Here is a 13,481-nt window from a genome sequence, read left to right on the forward strand (position 1 = left end):
CACAGTGGAAACAGGAATGGGTTAAAGCCCAGGCAGCTGCTGTCCAGCTGCAAAAAACACTGTGGAGAAACAGCCCAGACCACTCAAATTCCTGTGGGAATGGAGGTGGGAGGCTGAGCAAAAGACAGTGTTGGATGGGGCGGGGAGCGAAGGCAGGAAGGCTCTGGTACAGGCCTGCACTGCCCTGTGGGTGCCTCCTCCTGCACTGCCGTAATCCTGCTGTCCAGGTGGATTATTGGAGGTGGAGGTGGCTGACAGCACAGGGAGGGGGTTATAAAATGCCTGATAAGCCTTCTGTGGGTGAATCTCCCACGGGAATCTCCAGCCAAGCCCCAGGGCAGCACTGGAGCAAGACAACTGTACCCCAGCAGACCCTGGTGTGGGGCAGGAGCCTCCCCCAGGCACCCAGAGCAGCACAAGCTGCGATCCACTGCCTCCAAAAAAGGTGACGTGCTACAAGACAGGATTACATTTCCTTTAATTGATCAGAACCTTTTCTCTGCCTCCATTTGTCCCATACCATCTGTACAATCGGGGAAGTTGGGACAAGTAGGACAGTCTGAGGTTTCTCAACATCCACAGTGGGATTCCTGCAATACACAGAAGCACAGTTGGTTTTGAGGTGGGGTGGGCTCAGCAAAGCAGTGGATTCCAACCTGAGGGCTTGGCCCTGGCACAGGCTGTTAAACCCCTGAGAGTAAACAAGAGCCACCGGCTCTCCCGGACCTGACCTAGGGCCAAAGAGCAAAGGGACCGGAGATCAGGGAGATAGTGGGGGGCCACTGCCCTGCTGATTCTGCTCCAGGCGGAGGCTCCTGCTGACTCACCTGCCCAGCTTAGCACAGATGCTGCCGCAGAGGACAGCTCCCGCCTGCCAGCATGCGGGAAGGGGCGGGCTGAGGCATAATCTTAGCAGGGTAGAGGGAAAAAGGGCCACAAGCCTGGCCTCGCCACCCCTGAGACAGAAGCTGTTTGTTTATACCAGAAGGGAGTGCACGCGGAGCAGAGGCCCCACAGCATTTTCCCTCTGGGGCCCCAGACATCCAGCCTGCGCCAGAGCTGCCCGTCACGACCTGGAGGCAGCCATGAGGCCCCACCAGCGCCTGCAGGCTCCTTGTCCGCCCCGGTGCTGGGCTAAGCCCCCCAGCACGGCACCGCACGGCACGGCACAGCACCATCCGGCACGGCACAGCACCATATGCCACGGCACTGGGCCCTGCTGCCATCTAGCGGCGCTGGGCAGGGGGCCTCCCCAGGTGCCCCTAGAGCTGATCCCACCACATAAAGGGACAGCTCTGCCGTCACCACTCCCTCAAACCCAGCCGCAAACCCTCATCCACCCTCGGGCAGCCCAGCAGACGCAGCTGCTGCCGGGAAGTTCCCTATCTGCAGCACAGAGCAGGGATTTGTCTCCAAAGCAGGTCTGGAAACCTCAGCCAGGACAGAGGTGCCATTTACCTTAATTACTCCAGGGCTTTTACAAGGGCCTCGTTAGCTTCTACTTTAATCTGAGCTTCTGCTTTAGCTGCTTCATCAGATGCTGCAGCCATCTCGGAAACAGCCTTCTCCAGGTTTGATTTTGCAGTCTGAATATGAGAGCACAAGGAATGTGTCACTGCGAGATCACCACAGGATGGTGACTTCTGCTGCAGCCCCTGAGTCACCCTGCTGCCCTCTCCCTGTGCAGTCATCAGCGCTGTGCACAAGGCCTTGCTTGGGAAAAGCTGCTGTCAAGCCTAAGAGGGGTGAAAAGGGGCAGAATCAGGCAGAGATAGTTGCGGTTGTTCAGCCTGGAGAAGAGAAGGCTCTGGGGAGACCTTAGAGCAGCTTCCAGTGCTGAAAGGGGCTCCAGGAAAGGTGGGGAGGGGCTCCTGCTCAGGGAGGGCAGAGATTGGATGAGGAGGAACGGTTTTCAGCTGAAAGAGTGGAGATTGAGATGAGATCTTGGGGAGAAATGTTTTGCTGTGAGGGTGGGGAGGCCCTGGCCCAGGTTGCCCAGAGCAGGGGTGGCTGCCCCATCCCTGGAGGTGTTCCAGGCCAGGCTGGATAGGGCTTGGAGCCCCTGATCCAGTGGGAGGTGTCCCTGCCCATGGCACAGGGTGGAATTGGATGGGCTTTGAGGGTCCTTCCAACCCAAACCATTCCAAGATTCTGTGATCAGCACCTGTGCGAGGGGAGAGAAGGGCCTAGAGAATGGGTAAAGACTGTGCTGATTCCTCTTCCTGCAGCCCATGGAGAGAGAGCTCCAAGCCCTTGGTCTCAAACAAGCAGGCAATGGTGAAGCTTGGGATGCAGGCCCAGGCCCTGGTCTGGGCACACTTTCTGTGGCCACAAGAAGCTCCTGCGCCAACTGCCCTGCAGGAGAGAAGCATGGAGCAAATCCTGCTGCAGGAGGGACCCGGCTGCTGGGGCCTGCCCAAGGTAAGCTGTGGCGAGCAGGATACTCACAGCCAGATCCAGCATGTCCATCGTCGCCGCCTCCTCTGCCAGCACCTGCACCGTGGAGTCAGCGTGCACTGTGACGGAGCCGCTGCTCACTGCAAAGGCGGTGCAGTAGGGTGAGTAAGGCAAACCACACACAGCACAGCTCTGCCGAGATCATCCCACAACCCCCACCATCCCTTTGGACCTCCACACCTCCTGTGATGTTTTCCAAGTCCCACAGGGACTTGTTTACTACCAAAACAGAAGCTAAAGCAGCGATGTGCCCAGGAGGTCTGAGCAGAACCAAGAAAACCTGACCTCAGCCCACAGCCTGGCCCTGAGCCCCACCTTCCAGGGGCAATCCCCACCTTTTAGAACAGCCTCCTGCAGCTTCTGGGAGGCCAGAAAAGCAGAAATCCCTGGAACTGCACCAAGTGTTAAAGCCCTAAGAACAACCTCCCCACACATGCTTTTCTCCCTCGCCTGCTCCACTTACCAAAGTACTTGGTGGCTGTGCCGTCCTCGGCATGGACTGTCACAACTCCTGGTTTGAGGACTTGCAAGGTGGGAACGTGAGAGGCCAGGATACCAAAGGAGCCAGTCAGCGTGGGCACATCCACCTGCTTCACATTGGCACCATTATAAAACACCTGGAACAGAGCAGAGGGAAAGAATCCATCACCAGGAATGAAGGGGAAGGACAGAGGTTGCTCCCCTGACACTGGAGAGCCAAGGGATGCAGTGGGAATCCTGTTCCCAGCCCTGCTCCTAGCAGCTGGCAGGGTTTAACATGCAGCGAGGTGTGACCAGGGCAGCCTGAACCTTCACACGGTGGGAGCAGGAGACGCAGGAGGAGGAGGAGGGGTCCTGGCAGACACTCTCCGAGCCTCCCAAGGCGGGGTGGCAGGGAGGCAGCACGTGGAGACACGAAGTCGGGAGTGGGCGAGAGGCGAAGGGTGCAGCTGGGAGCAGCCTGGGAAGAGCGTAGGGAGGCCTTGATGTCTGAGGGGTATCAACGATGTGGCCTCTACGCGGGCGCTCGCAGGGCTCATCTTGCCCAAATCCTGCCTGGCAGCCCTAAATCTTGCCTGTACAACCCTAATCGTGCCCATGCACCCCAAATCCCACCTGTGCATCCCCCAGCGCCGGAGGAGCTCGGCCCCAGGGTCAGTGCAGGCCTCGCCCTCCGCCCCGGGGCACCGTCTGGGGACGGGCCCAGGTCAGGCCTACCTGCGTGGGCGAGGCGAAGGTGAAGGCCATGGGGGTGGGCCCCGAGGCGGGGTCGGCATAGCCCCGGGCCCGGGGAGGCGGCGGCAGCGCCGGGCGGGCCGAGAGGCGCAGGAGAAGGCGGCGGGCGCGGAACATGATGGTGGTGGTGGCGGCGGCGGCGGCAGCAGCAAGGGCGAACGGGGCGGCGCGGGGCACGGCGGGAAGGCAGTGGAACTACAGCTCCCGGCGTGCCCCGCGCAGCGCAATGACCGCGGGAAATGGGCGCTGCTTCCCGAGGAGGCCGCGAGGTCTCATGGGAATTGCAGTTCTCGCACCTCGAGGATACGGAGATCGTGGGGGAGCAGAGTGGAAGTGACGTCATACCGTGGCGTCGCGAGTTTTCATGGGAGTTGTAGTCTCTGCGTTCTGGTTTTCCCTACGATGGGGGGCGCACGGACGTGGGCGTGGCTGATGGACCCGAGGGGGAGCCCCCCGACCCCCGGCTCTGGCCATGCCCCACAGCCCCATAGGCTCGGGGAGCCGGGCCTGTGCCTGGGGGCTCGCGGGGCAACCTGCGACCGGTCCCGGGGCGGTGGGGCAGGGCTGTGGGGCAAGGCTTGAGGCGGGCAAGGGACTGTGGGGCCGTCGGGGAGCTGTGGGGCAGGGCTCGGGGCAGCTGGGGAGCTGTGGGGTAGGACTGTGGGGCAGCCAGGGCTGTGGGGCAGGGCTGTGGGGCAATCAGGGGGCTGTGGGGCAGCCCTGGGCAGGCAGGGCCGTGGGGCAGGGCCGTGGGGCAGACAGGGCTATGCGGCCGTGGGGCGGCTGTGGGGGGCCCGTGGGGGGGCTGTGGGGGGCCCGTGGGGCAACCGGGCCCCGCAGCCCCGGCCCCACGTGACGCCCGCGCGGGGGCGGCTCCGGTTCATTCATAAATCGCGGGGCCGCCCCGAGCGCCGCGGCGGTGATGGAGTCCCGGCCCCGCTGCTAGGTGAGTGCCGGCCCGGCGAGACCCCCCAGCCCTGCCTGCAGCCCTCCTTCTGTACCGTCTGCCCCACAGCCCTGCCCCCATCCCCGCCCACCTCCCGCATCCCTGCCGGCATCCCTGCCCGCATCCCTCTCTCCATCCCTGCCCCACAGCCCTGCCCGCATCCCTCTCTCCATCCCTGCCCACCTCCTACATCCCTGCCCCGCACCCCTGTCTGCACCCACGCCTCCATCCCTGCCCCACATCCCCCCTCCCACATCCCTGCCTGCATCCCCCCTCCCACATCCCTGCCTTCATCCCCCCTCCCACATCCCTGCCTCCGCCCCTGCCCTCCATCCCTGCTCCACAGCCCCATCCCTGCCTCCGCCCCCACCCACCTCTGGCATCCCTGCCCCACATCCCCGGGCAGGGGCTGGGAGGGCCATTGCAGCCGAGGGGCGCAGAGTGGGGTCCCCCCCAACTCCAGCATCACGCGTGGAGGGCAGACCCCCTCCCGGGGTCCCGAGCCCCCGTTCTGGGCACCAGCGGTGGCTCTGAGTCCCCCCTCGCCCCCCGGCAGGGACAACCCGGGGACCGGCCCCCTCCTCCAGACAATGGCTGTCCTGTTCCCAACGGGTTGCCATGGAGACGGGATTCCTACATGATGGGGACATTCTTCCCGTGCCCCCCCGGGATCCCACCCGTGGGCTCGCCCCCACCCCGATGGAGCTGCGGCCCCTTGCCCGCCCCCCCGGGTCCCCCCCATGTCAGGCCTGGGGTCCCCCCACACCCCTGGCAGGTCTGTGGGCTGGAACACTCCTTCTTCCACCTTGGGAATACCGGGGATTCAGTCCCCCCATGCTGATCCCCTCACCCCCCAAGTTCAGGGATGCCCGAGGGCTGGTGGGGGTCGGGGTCTGTGCCCTGGGTGGTTGCTCTTACCCCGGTATCCCCCCATGGGGTTCCTACCCCAATGTCCCCCCCTACGCTTTGTCCCCCAGTATTTGCCCCCAGGTTTTCTATGCAAGTGTCCCCCACCAAGGGGCTTCCTACCCCGATGTCCCCCCCCCAAGGCTTTGTACCCCAATGTCCCCCTGAGGGGCTCATGCCCCAATATTTCCCCCCCCCCATGTCTTCATACCTCGATGTCCCCTGATGTCTTTGTACCCCAATATCCCCCCCCGGCTTTGTACCCTGATGTCCCCCCAAGGATTCATATCTTGATGTCCCCCAATGTCTTCGTGTCTTCACTTTGCACCCCAAACCACGGCACCCCCCAGCCCTGTGCGGTGCAGCCACCCCTGACTCTTGCTGCTGTCACCCCCGGCTGCCCCCACCAGTCCCGTTTCCCACCCACCCATGGGCTCCATTCACATTTTTCGCTGACCTAATTTTGCACGGTTTCCAATCATCCCGGCCAGCACAACTCCCACCGCTGCCCCCTGCCCCAGCATCGCCCACCCTAGCTCAGCCCCACAGCCCAGGACAAACAGACAGGGACCCACGGAACCACGGTGCGTGCTCAGAAGCTCCCCAGGGCTGTGCTGGTGGTGCGGGAGGGTGAGGGGGCTCATCCTGGTGCCCAAATGTGGGGTCTGTGCCACGGTGGGGCTTGGAGGTGTCTGTCCATCTGTCTGTCCTCTGGCCCTGGTAGCTCTCAGCCCTTCTCTGTCACCCGTGGGCTGCTTGGCGGCCCCGTCTCCCCCCGCGTGGGGACAATCCAGTGACGGAGACGCTGTTGGGCTGACTCAGAAGCATCACCCGCTGCGTTTCAGCAACACCCACGCCAGCTCTGCTCACACGAGGTGTGGGGTGGCATCTGCCCCCCTTCCCGGCCAAGGTGCCCCGAGTGCTGCTCCCCACGAGCTCCTGTGGGCAGAGGCCAGGTAGCCCCATTCCCCCCACGAGTCCCAGACCCTTGGCTGTGGTGCTGGGGTCTGTATTTGGCCCTATGCCCCCCTGAGGGATGGCAGCGCTGGGGCAGTGGGGTATCACCTCCATCCCAGGCGGCCCCCGGGCCACTTCTGGCCACCAGCATAAGCCGCTACTTGGCAGCTCCAGGCTCTCGGAACGTGGCCTCCACCTGGGCTGGGGGCTGTGCCCCACACGAGCCGGGGGGCAGGGGCGGCTGACCCACCCCAGAGGCTGCACCGGGCTGGGGGTGGGTCCCTGGAAAGGGGGTGGCAGCTGTCCTGCCTCCTTCTCCCTATCCTGGGCCCCACCTGGCTCCCCGTCCCTGCATCCCTTCTGCCTCCAGAGCCACCTTCCCTCCATCCCCGCATCCCTCTCTCCAGAGCCTCCATCCCCGCATCCCTCCTTTCCCTGGAGCCACCTTCTCTCCTGACCACACCCTCGGTCCCTCCCTCCCTCCATCCCACCGTGCTTCCACCCTCCCTCCTCACCACACCCTCGCTCCATCCCTTCATCCCGGTCCCTCCCGGTCCTTCCGCGGGGCCGGGCAGGACCCGGAGCTGCCGCCCCCCCTTCCCTCCGTCCCCCCATCTCCCCCCGCTCCAGGACGCGCTCCGGCCGCGACGGACCATGAGCGATGACCCGACACCCTGGGACAACGCGACCGAGAGCACCACGGTGAGCCCTGTCCCTCCTTGGGGCCCCTGGGGAGCATCCCGGGGGGAGGAGGGGGTGTTCGGGGGGGCCGGGGTCCGCACCGGGGTAGGGATAGCAGCGGCCCCCCAGTCATCCCGCAGTCCTGGGGGTGGTGACACCGTTCTGTGCCCTGCGCAGCCCCCCGAGATGCTCTGTGCCCGGGTGGGTATGGCAGCAGCTCCCCGGCCCCACTGTCACCCCCAAGTTCTTGGGGTGGTGACACCTCTCTGCGCCCTGCGCAGCGCCCCGAGGTGCTCTGGCTCCACAGGTCCAAGGTATCCGAGTCCCGGAGGTCGAAGGGGTCTGAGTGTTGGTACTCCAAGGGATATGGGGGTCCGAAGGATCTGGGTGCTGGGGGTCGGAAGGGTCTGGGTTCTGCCCCTCTCCCACAGCCAGTGCTGCTGGCTGGGCGGTGTGAGCGTGCCCCCAGCTCTGGGGTAGGATGTGGGGTCCCATCCACCGGGTGCGGGGGCTGCCCGCAGCTCTGCCCCCCAGTGCCGTTTCCTTGGTGAAGGCAGGTCCCAAGAGCCGGCAGCTGGGCCGGGGGCGGCGGGGGAGCACGAGCATCTCTGGGGAGCGGCGCTCAGCGTCATCCTTGGGGTGGGGGGCTGTCCTGCACCCCAGTGAGGTGGTATGTGGGGCTGGGCTGTTACCTGCTCCGGCTCAGTGCCCCGTGCTGGAGGGGTCTTGGGTCCTGGGGATCTGAAGGGTCCGGGGTGCTGGGGGGTCCTGGGTGCTGGTGATCTGGTGCTGTGCATCTGAGGAATCTGGGTGCTGGGGCCCCAAGGGTCCTGGGTGCTGCTCCCGGATCAGCCCCTCTCCCGCAGCCAGGGAGCGCGAGGGGGCTGCGCTATTCCCCAAGCTCAGCACCATCACCCGTGCAGGCGGTGCCCGGCGAGGTGTCCCCCCAGGATGGGTACGTGCTGCTCCTCGCCCTGCTCTCCATCTTCATTGGGGGAACCCTAGTGCTGCTCTCCAGCATCCTGATCATCTGCCGCCGCTGCTGCGAGGCCGACCGACGGCATTCCAGGTGGGAATGGGCTCAGCACAGGCGATGTCGCGGGGAAAAGGGTCTGGGAGGGCCAACGAGGGGCATCGCTGACCCTGCTGCCCCCGCAGAGCCAGCGATGACCCTGAGAAAACCAACACCACCTACCTGGATGACTCGCAGCCCACCCAGGGTGAGCGCCATGGGGCCAGGGGGGGCCATAGTGGGGCTGGGGGTCCTGTGGCAGAGCCAAGGGTCCCATGGTGGGGCTGGGGGTCCCATGGGGGCACAGTGGAACCCAGGGTCCCCAGGCAGGGCTGGGGGTACCAAGGTGGGGCTGGGGCTGCTGTGGTGGGGCTGGGGGTCCCATGGGAGCACAGAGGAGCCTGAGGTCCCATGACAGAGCTAAGGGTCCCAAGGCAGGGCTGGGGGGGCCTATTGCCGGGGGTGCCGCGGTGCCCTGCCATCTATCACTCACCTGTAACACCGGCTGCAGCCCCAGCAGATCCCAGCCTCACCAGGGTGGGGATAAAGCAGCCCCCAGGCACTCCCTGCTGCCAGGGTGGCCAAATCCATCACCCTTCCCATCTCCTGCTGCACGAGCAGCATTGGTGGCCAGGAGCTGGAGCCACCAGGGTGGCATCAAGGCATCAGTGCAGCAAGTTTGCCAGGCCTCAGGTGGGGAAGCCGTTGCACACTGTGAGGAGCCGAGGGGATGCTGGTTGCTGACTCCCTTCTCTGCAGATATCACCATCAAAGTGGAGGACCCCGACTGCCTCTCATCCTCCAGCTACCGGGATGTGGAGAGTGAGCGGTTCCTGTCCTCCAGCTCCTCCACTGCCCGTCGTGTCTCCTTCAATGAGGCTGCTCTCTTTGACCAGGGCAAGAAGACCCAGGAGAAGGGGAGGAGGTAAAGCACTGGACTGGGGGCACTGGGAGGACTTGGAAGGACTGGGGGTGCTGGAGGGAATTGGAAGGACTGGGGAGAATTGAAGGGACTGAGGGGACTAGGACTGGGTATGCTGGGTACTAAGGGTGCTGGGAGTGCTGGAGGACTGGAGGGAATTGGAAGGACTGAGGGTGCTGGAAGGGCTGGGAGAACTGGAAAGACTAGGGATGTGCTTGGGTGGATTGAGGACTCAGAATGCTGGGGGGATTGGGAGGACTGGGGGATCTAGGGGGGGGAAACTGGGAGGATTGGGGGATCCAGTGGGTGGACTGGGGGTGCTGGGGAGTCTGATGTCGACCCCCTGACATCCCCCCAGGTACACGCTGACTGAGGGCGACTTCCACCACCTGAAGAACGCGCGTCTGACCCACCTGCCCCCCGCACCCCCCGCCCTCAGGATCGTCACCATCCACGAGTGCGAGACCAGTGAGAGCAGCCCCGCCATGGCCCCCTGCCCGCCCCTGCCCAAGCCCGGCCTTGCCATCTTCCAGGTCAGACCAGGGGGTCCTGCAGCCCCTCAGGAGGCACTGGAGAGACTTCGGGTCCTGCAGCCCCCCAGGGAGGGGTCGGGAGGATGGGAGAGATGGAGGGGTCCTGCAGCCCCCCAGAAAAGCACTAGGAGGATGGGACAGATTGGAGGGAAGTCCTACAGCCCCTCAGGGAGGGATCAGAGGAATTGGGGAACTAGGGGGTCCTGCAGTCCCCCAGGAGGTACAGAGGGGATCAGGGGGTAAGGGGGGGTCCTGCAGCCCCTCAGGGAGGCACCGGAGGGAAGGGGGTGATCAGGGGGGTCCTGCAGCTCCCTGGTGCCACCAGACCTGGTATGGGAGTCCCAGGGCATCGCTGGATGCAGGAATGGAGGGGATGGGGGGGGTTTCTTGGCATCTCCAACCCTCATGTGAAGCCCCCTGAGCATCCCATGCCCTGCAGCCCCCCGGGGGAGCCCCACCACCACCGTCGCTCCCCAGCCATGCTGTGTGCCCCAGCTCTGCCTTGCCTGGGGACACCTACAACTCCACCGTGGACACCAGCTTCGTGGAAGCCAGCCCAGCTGCCTACTCTGACTCTGGGGAGGGCCCCTCGGTGAGCAGGGGGTGCTAAGGGAGGGGGCTTTCCACCCTGCACAGCCCTGGAGACTCATCCTGCCCTGACCCTCGCTCCCCAGCATCCCAGGGGGGCTGCTCTGTGCTACGACTCTGCGGAGAGATGGGGGCATCCAGCCATCCCCTCCACCTCCCCCTTGTCCCCTCATCATCCCCTGCCCCAGGGCACATTTGTGCAGGCAAGCTTGGCAGGAGAAGGACAAAGGAGCTGAGGTGGAGCTGGGGGAGCCCTGGAGCCCAGCAGGCACTCACAGCACCCCCATTCCTCCCTGCAGTTTGCAGCAGCGCCCAGGGCTGGGAAGGGGACTGGGGGGGTCAGTGGTGGCCCCTCCGAGTCCCCCCCGGCCCCCACGCAGGGCACTGTCCTGCAGTTTTTCACCCGCCTGCGCCGCCACGCCAGCCTGGATGGGGCCAGCCCCTACTTCAGGATCAAGAAGTGGAAGCTGGAAAGCACTCAGCGGGCATCCAGCCTGGACACGAGAGGTGGGGGGCTCGATGTTGGGTTGGAACCATGATAGAATGAGGGGGAATGGCTTTAAATTGGAGGGGGGGGATTTAGATGACACCTTAGGAAGAAATTCCTCACAATTTGGGCACAGAAGCCTTGGCCCAGGTTGCCCCATCCCTGGAGGGGTTCAAGGCCAGGTTGGATGGGGCTTGGAGCAACAGGATCCAGTGGGAGGTGGAACTGTATAGGCTTTGAGGTCCCTTCCAACCCAAACTATTCCATGATTCTATGATCTGTGCTCCCCAACCTTGTCCTGTGCCCCCCAGGGTCCCCCAAACGGCGGCAGTTCCAGCGGCAGCGGGCAGCCAGTGAGAGCATGGACCAGGAGGACCGGGACCCTCACCAGACAGACATCATCCAGTACATTGCCCACACAGACGACGTGGCCTTCCACCCTGCAGGCGGCCCCTTCTTGCCCTCCCCTGCCAGCCCGCCCCCCTCTCTCGGCAGGTATTTTTCAGTAGATAGAGGGGATGGGAATGGGTGAGCTGGGCACTGGGACAGGAGAGCTGGGAACCAGGATGGGCGAGCTGGGCACTGGGAAGGCACTGAGGTGCCCTGTGCTACATGGAGCAGGCTCCTGCATTCCTGCAGCTTTGGAGGGGTGGCTGGAGGGCAATGGGTGCAGAGAATCATAGAATCACTAAGTTGGAAAAGACCTGTGAGATCATCAAGTCCAACTGTACCTGTCCACCACTAAATTATCCCTGAGCACCTCAGCTACCTGGCTTTTGAACCCCTCCAGGAATTGTGACTCCACCACCTCCATGGGTAGCCTCTGCCAGTGCCCAAGAACCCTTTTGATGAAGAATTTTTCCCCAATATCCAACCTAAACCTTTCCTGGTGCAACTTTAAGCCATTTCCTCTCATCCCATCTCTTGTTACTTGGCAGCAAAGCCCAGCACCACCTCACCACAACCTCCTTTCCAGGAGCTACAGAGAATGATAAGGTCTTGCTTCAGCCTCCTTTTCTCCATATCAAACAACCCCAGGTCCCTCAGCCACTCCCAGAATCCCTGGGCTCCAGACCCTTCCCCAGCTCCATTCCCTTTGCTGGAGATGCTTCAGCCCCTTGCGTCCTCCTCAGAGGGACGGGCCCAAAACTGCACCTAGGGAGTGGTTGGGGTAGTGGAGACAGCATGGGGGACCAAGGTGGCACCGCCAGCCCTGGGCTGGTGTCTCGCGTGCCCACTGCGCAGCAGTGACACTGGGGTGATGCCCACAGGCTAGAGCTGGGCGAGGAGGGCACAGGCAGCCCCAGCGAGGCTGGTGTCCCAGAGCAGCCCAGCGCCTACCATGACATCTGGAGCCTGCGTGCCTCGCTGGAGCTGTACGCCTCCTCAGAGCGGAGCAACGACCAGGACTCAGTGCGCAGTGATGGCGGGGACAGCATCTCCTCTGCCGGCGGAGTGGCCCCCTGCCCTTCCTCCTCCTTGGACGAGGCTGAAGGCCCAGAGGAAAAGCTCTGGGGTCGGCCCAAGCCAGAAGAATCGGAGCCCGGCACACGCAAACTGCTGCAGATGGACAGTGGCTACGCCTCCATCGAGGCGCCCAGCCGGGGGGGCGAGGAGGGGACCCCCAAGGACCAGACGGCCTCCGAGAAGCGCATTTGCTTCACCAGCGCGGGACGGAAAGGCACCATCTTCGAGAGCTTTGAGGGCCGAGAACCAGAGGAGGAGGAAGAGGAAGAAGAGGAGGAAGAGGGGAGCATGGCCCAGGGTGCGGCGGGCGGGGGACCCTTGTGTCCTCACAGCCCCCTGGCCTGGTCCCCATATGGGCAGATGTTCCCAGGGCGGGATGCGCTTCCCCGACGGGACTACAGCATCGATGAGAAGACGGATGCTTTGTTTAATGCCTTTGTGCGCCACGACCCCCAGTTCGATGAGTCACCGCTGCGGGGCAAGCACCGCTCCCGCACCCACCTCCGCAAGCAATGGCAGCACACCAAGCAGTACAGCGACCCTGGCGTGCGCTACCCTGCGCTTGAGCGGCACCGCACGCCCTTGCGCCGTGGTGACAGTGCCAACTACCCCTTGGATGCCCGCTTCCACAGCCCCCTGCCCCGCATCATCAGTGCCGGTGACGAGGAGGCGATGGAGGCTGCCGCTGGGGTCCCCCCAGCCCCAACGCTGCCCGACCCTGAGATCCAGGTGATTGTGGAGGAGCCTGGAGAGGTGGTCCCGGAGCCAAAGGTGGGCTGCGAGTCCCCTGGGGATGACGACTGCCCTGGCTCAGGGAAGTGCCTGGGGCTGGGTTCTGGTTCAGAGCTAATGGACAAGATCACCAGTGGCCTCGAAGAGCGGCTCTATGGGCACTTGAGGAAAGCGGGAGAGAGCACAGAGTGTGCAGTGGCCGTGGCAGCCAGTGATGCCCCCCCTGACCACAGCCCTGTTTAGACCCAGCGCCAGGGGAGATACCCCGGCAGAGGGGGGGTTTGGCCCCCACTGGGGTTGGGGGCTCCATCCCCTCCTGTTGCCGGCGCAGGGACCAGCCCAGTGCCTGGGGCGCTGCAAGAAGTGTGGCCCCAGCACAGGAAGGCCAGGAGGGCACTTGGGGTCCCCTGGCCGTACCCACCGTGGTGGGGGTAGGGTAGCGTGGGGTGGCCGAGCCCCCTCACTCCTGGGAGTGAGGTGCCAAGTGAGGGCAAGGATCCCAGGCTGGGGGTGCCAGGGGTGCAAGAAGTGGAGCTGGGAGGTCAGCGGGGAGGGACTTTGCCAAGAACCCCCCAAAC

General features: G+C 64.2%; 2 protein-coding genes across 2 annotated transcripts; one reads left to right on the top strand and one right to left on the bottom strand.

Moving 5' to 3' along the window:
- Positions 1 to 461: 461 nt before the first annotated feature.
- ATP5F1D (ATP synthase F1 subunit delta) lies at positions 462 to 3,838 on the bottom strand. The gene is made up of 5 exons (XM_069877928.1): positions 3,655 to 3,838; positions 2,921 to 3,074; positions 2,449 to 2,537; positions 1,459 to 1,586; positions 462 to 590 (listed from the first exon to the last, which is right to left on the bottom strand). The coding sequence occupies exons 1-4, from the start codon at positions 3,787 to 3,789 to the stop codon at positions 1,464 to 1,466; spliced, it is 501 nt and encodes a 166-aa protein (XP_069734029.1). The 5' UTR covers positions 3,790 to 3,838; the 3' UTR covers positions 462 to 590; positions 1,459 to 1,463.
- A 657-nt stretch (positions 3,839 to 4,495) lies between these two features.
- On the top strand, positions 4,496 to 13,268 carry CBARP (CACN subunit beta associated regulatory protein). Its single transcript, XM_069877853.1, has 10 exons — positions 4,496 to 4,618; positions 7,112 to 7,183; positions 8,086 to 8,231; positions 8,321 to 8,382; positions 8,934 to 9,099; positions 9,455 to 9,629; positions 10,069 to 10,221; positions 10,517 to 10,724; positions 11,016 to 11,199; positions 11,976 to 13,268. The coding sequence occupies exons 2-10, from the start codon at positions 7,136 to 7,138 to the stop codon at positions 13,144 to 13,146; spliced, it is 2,313 nt and encodes a 770-aa protein (XP_069733954.1). The 5' UTR covers positions 4,496 to 4,618; positions 7,112 to 7,135; the 3' UTR covers positions 13,147 to 13,268.
- The last annotated feature ends 213 nt before the right edge of the window (positions 13,269 to 13,481 follow it).

This window comes from Phaenicophaeus curvirostris, chromosome 28 (genome assembly GCF_032191515.1).
Source record: "Phaenicophaeus curvirostris isolate KB17595 chromosome 28, BPBGC_Pcur_1.0, whole genome shotgun sequence".
NCBI lineage: Eukaryota > Metazoa > Chordata > Aves > Cuculiformes > Cuculidae > Phaenicophaeus > Phaenicophaeus curvirostris.

Coding starts and splice junctions, on each gene's coding strand:
- CBARP (XM_069877853.1), top strand. CDS start 7,136: ATGAGCGATGACCCGACACCCTGGGACAACGCGACCGAGAGCACCACG. Junction 8,383..8,933: donor TGACTCGCAGCCCACCCAGG/GTGAGCGCCATG, acceptor CCTTCTCTGCAG/ATATCACCATCAAAGTGGAG. Junction 9,100..9,454: donor ACCCAGGAGAAGGGGAGGAG/GTAAAGCACTGG, acceptor ACATCCCCCCAG/GTACACGCTGACTGAGGGCG.
- ATP5F1D (XM_069877928.1), bottom strand. CDS start 3,789: ATGTTCCGCGCCCGCCGCCTTCTCCTGCGCCTCTCGGCCCGCCCGGCG. Junction 2,538..2,920: donor CACAGCCACCAAGTACTTTG/GTAAGTGGAGCA, acceptor CCGCCTTTGCAG/TGAGCAGCGGCTCCGTCACA. Junction 1,587..2,448: donor TGGACATGCTGGATCTGGCT/GTGAGTATCCTG, acceptor TCTCATATTCAG/ACTGCAAAATCAAACCTGGA.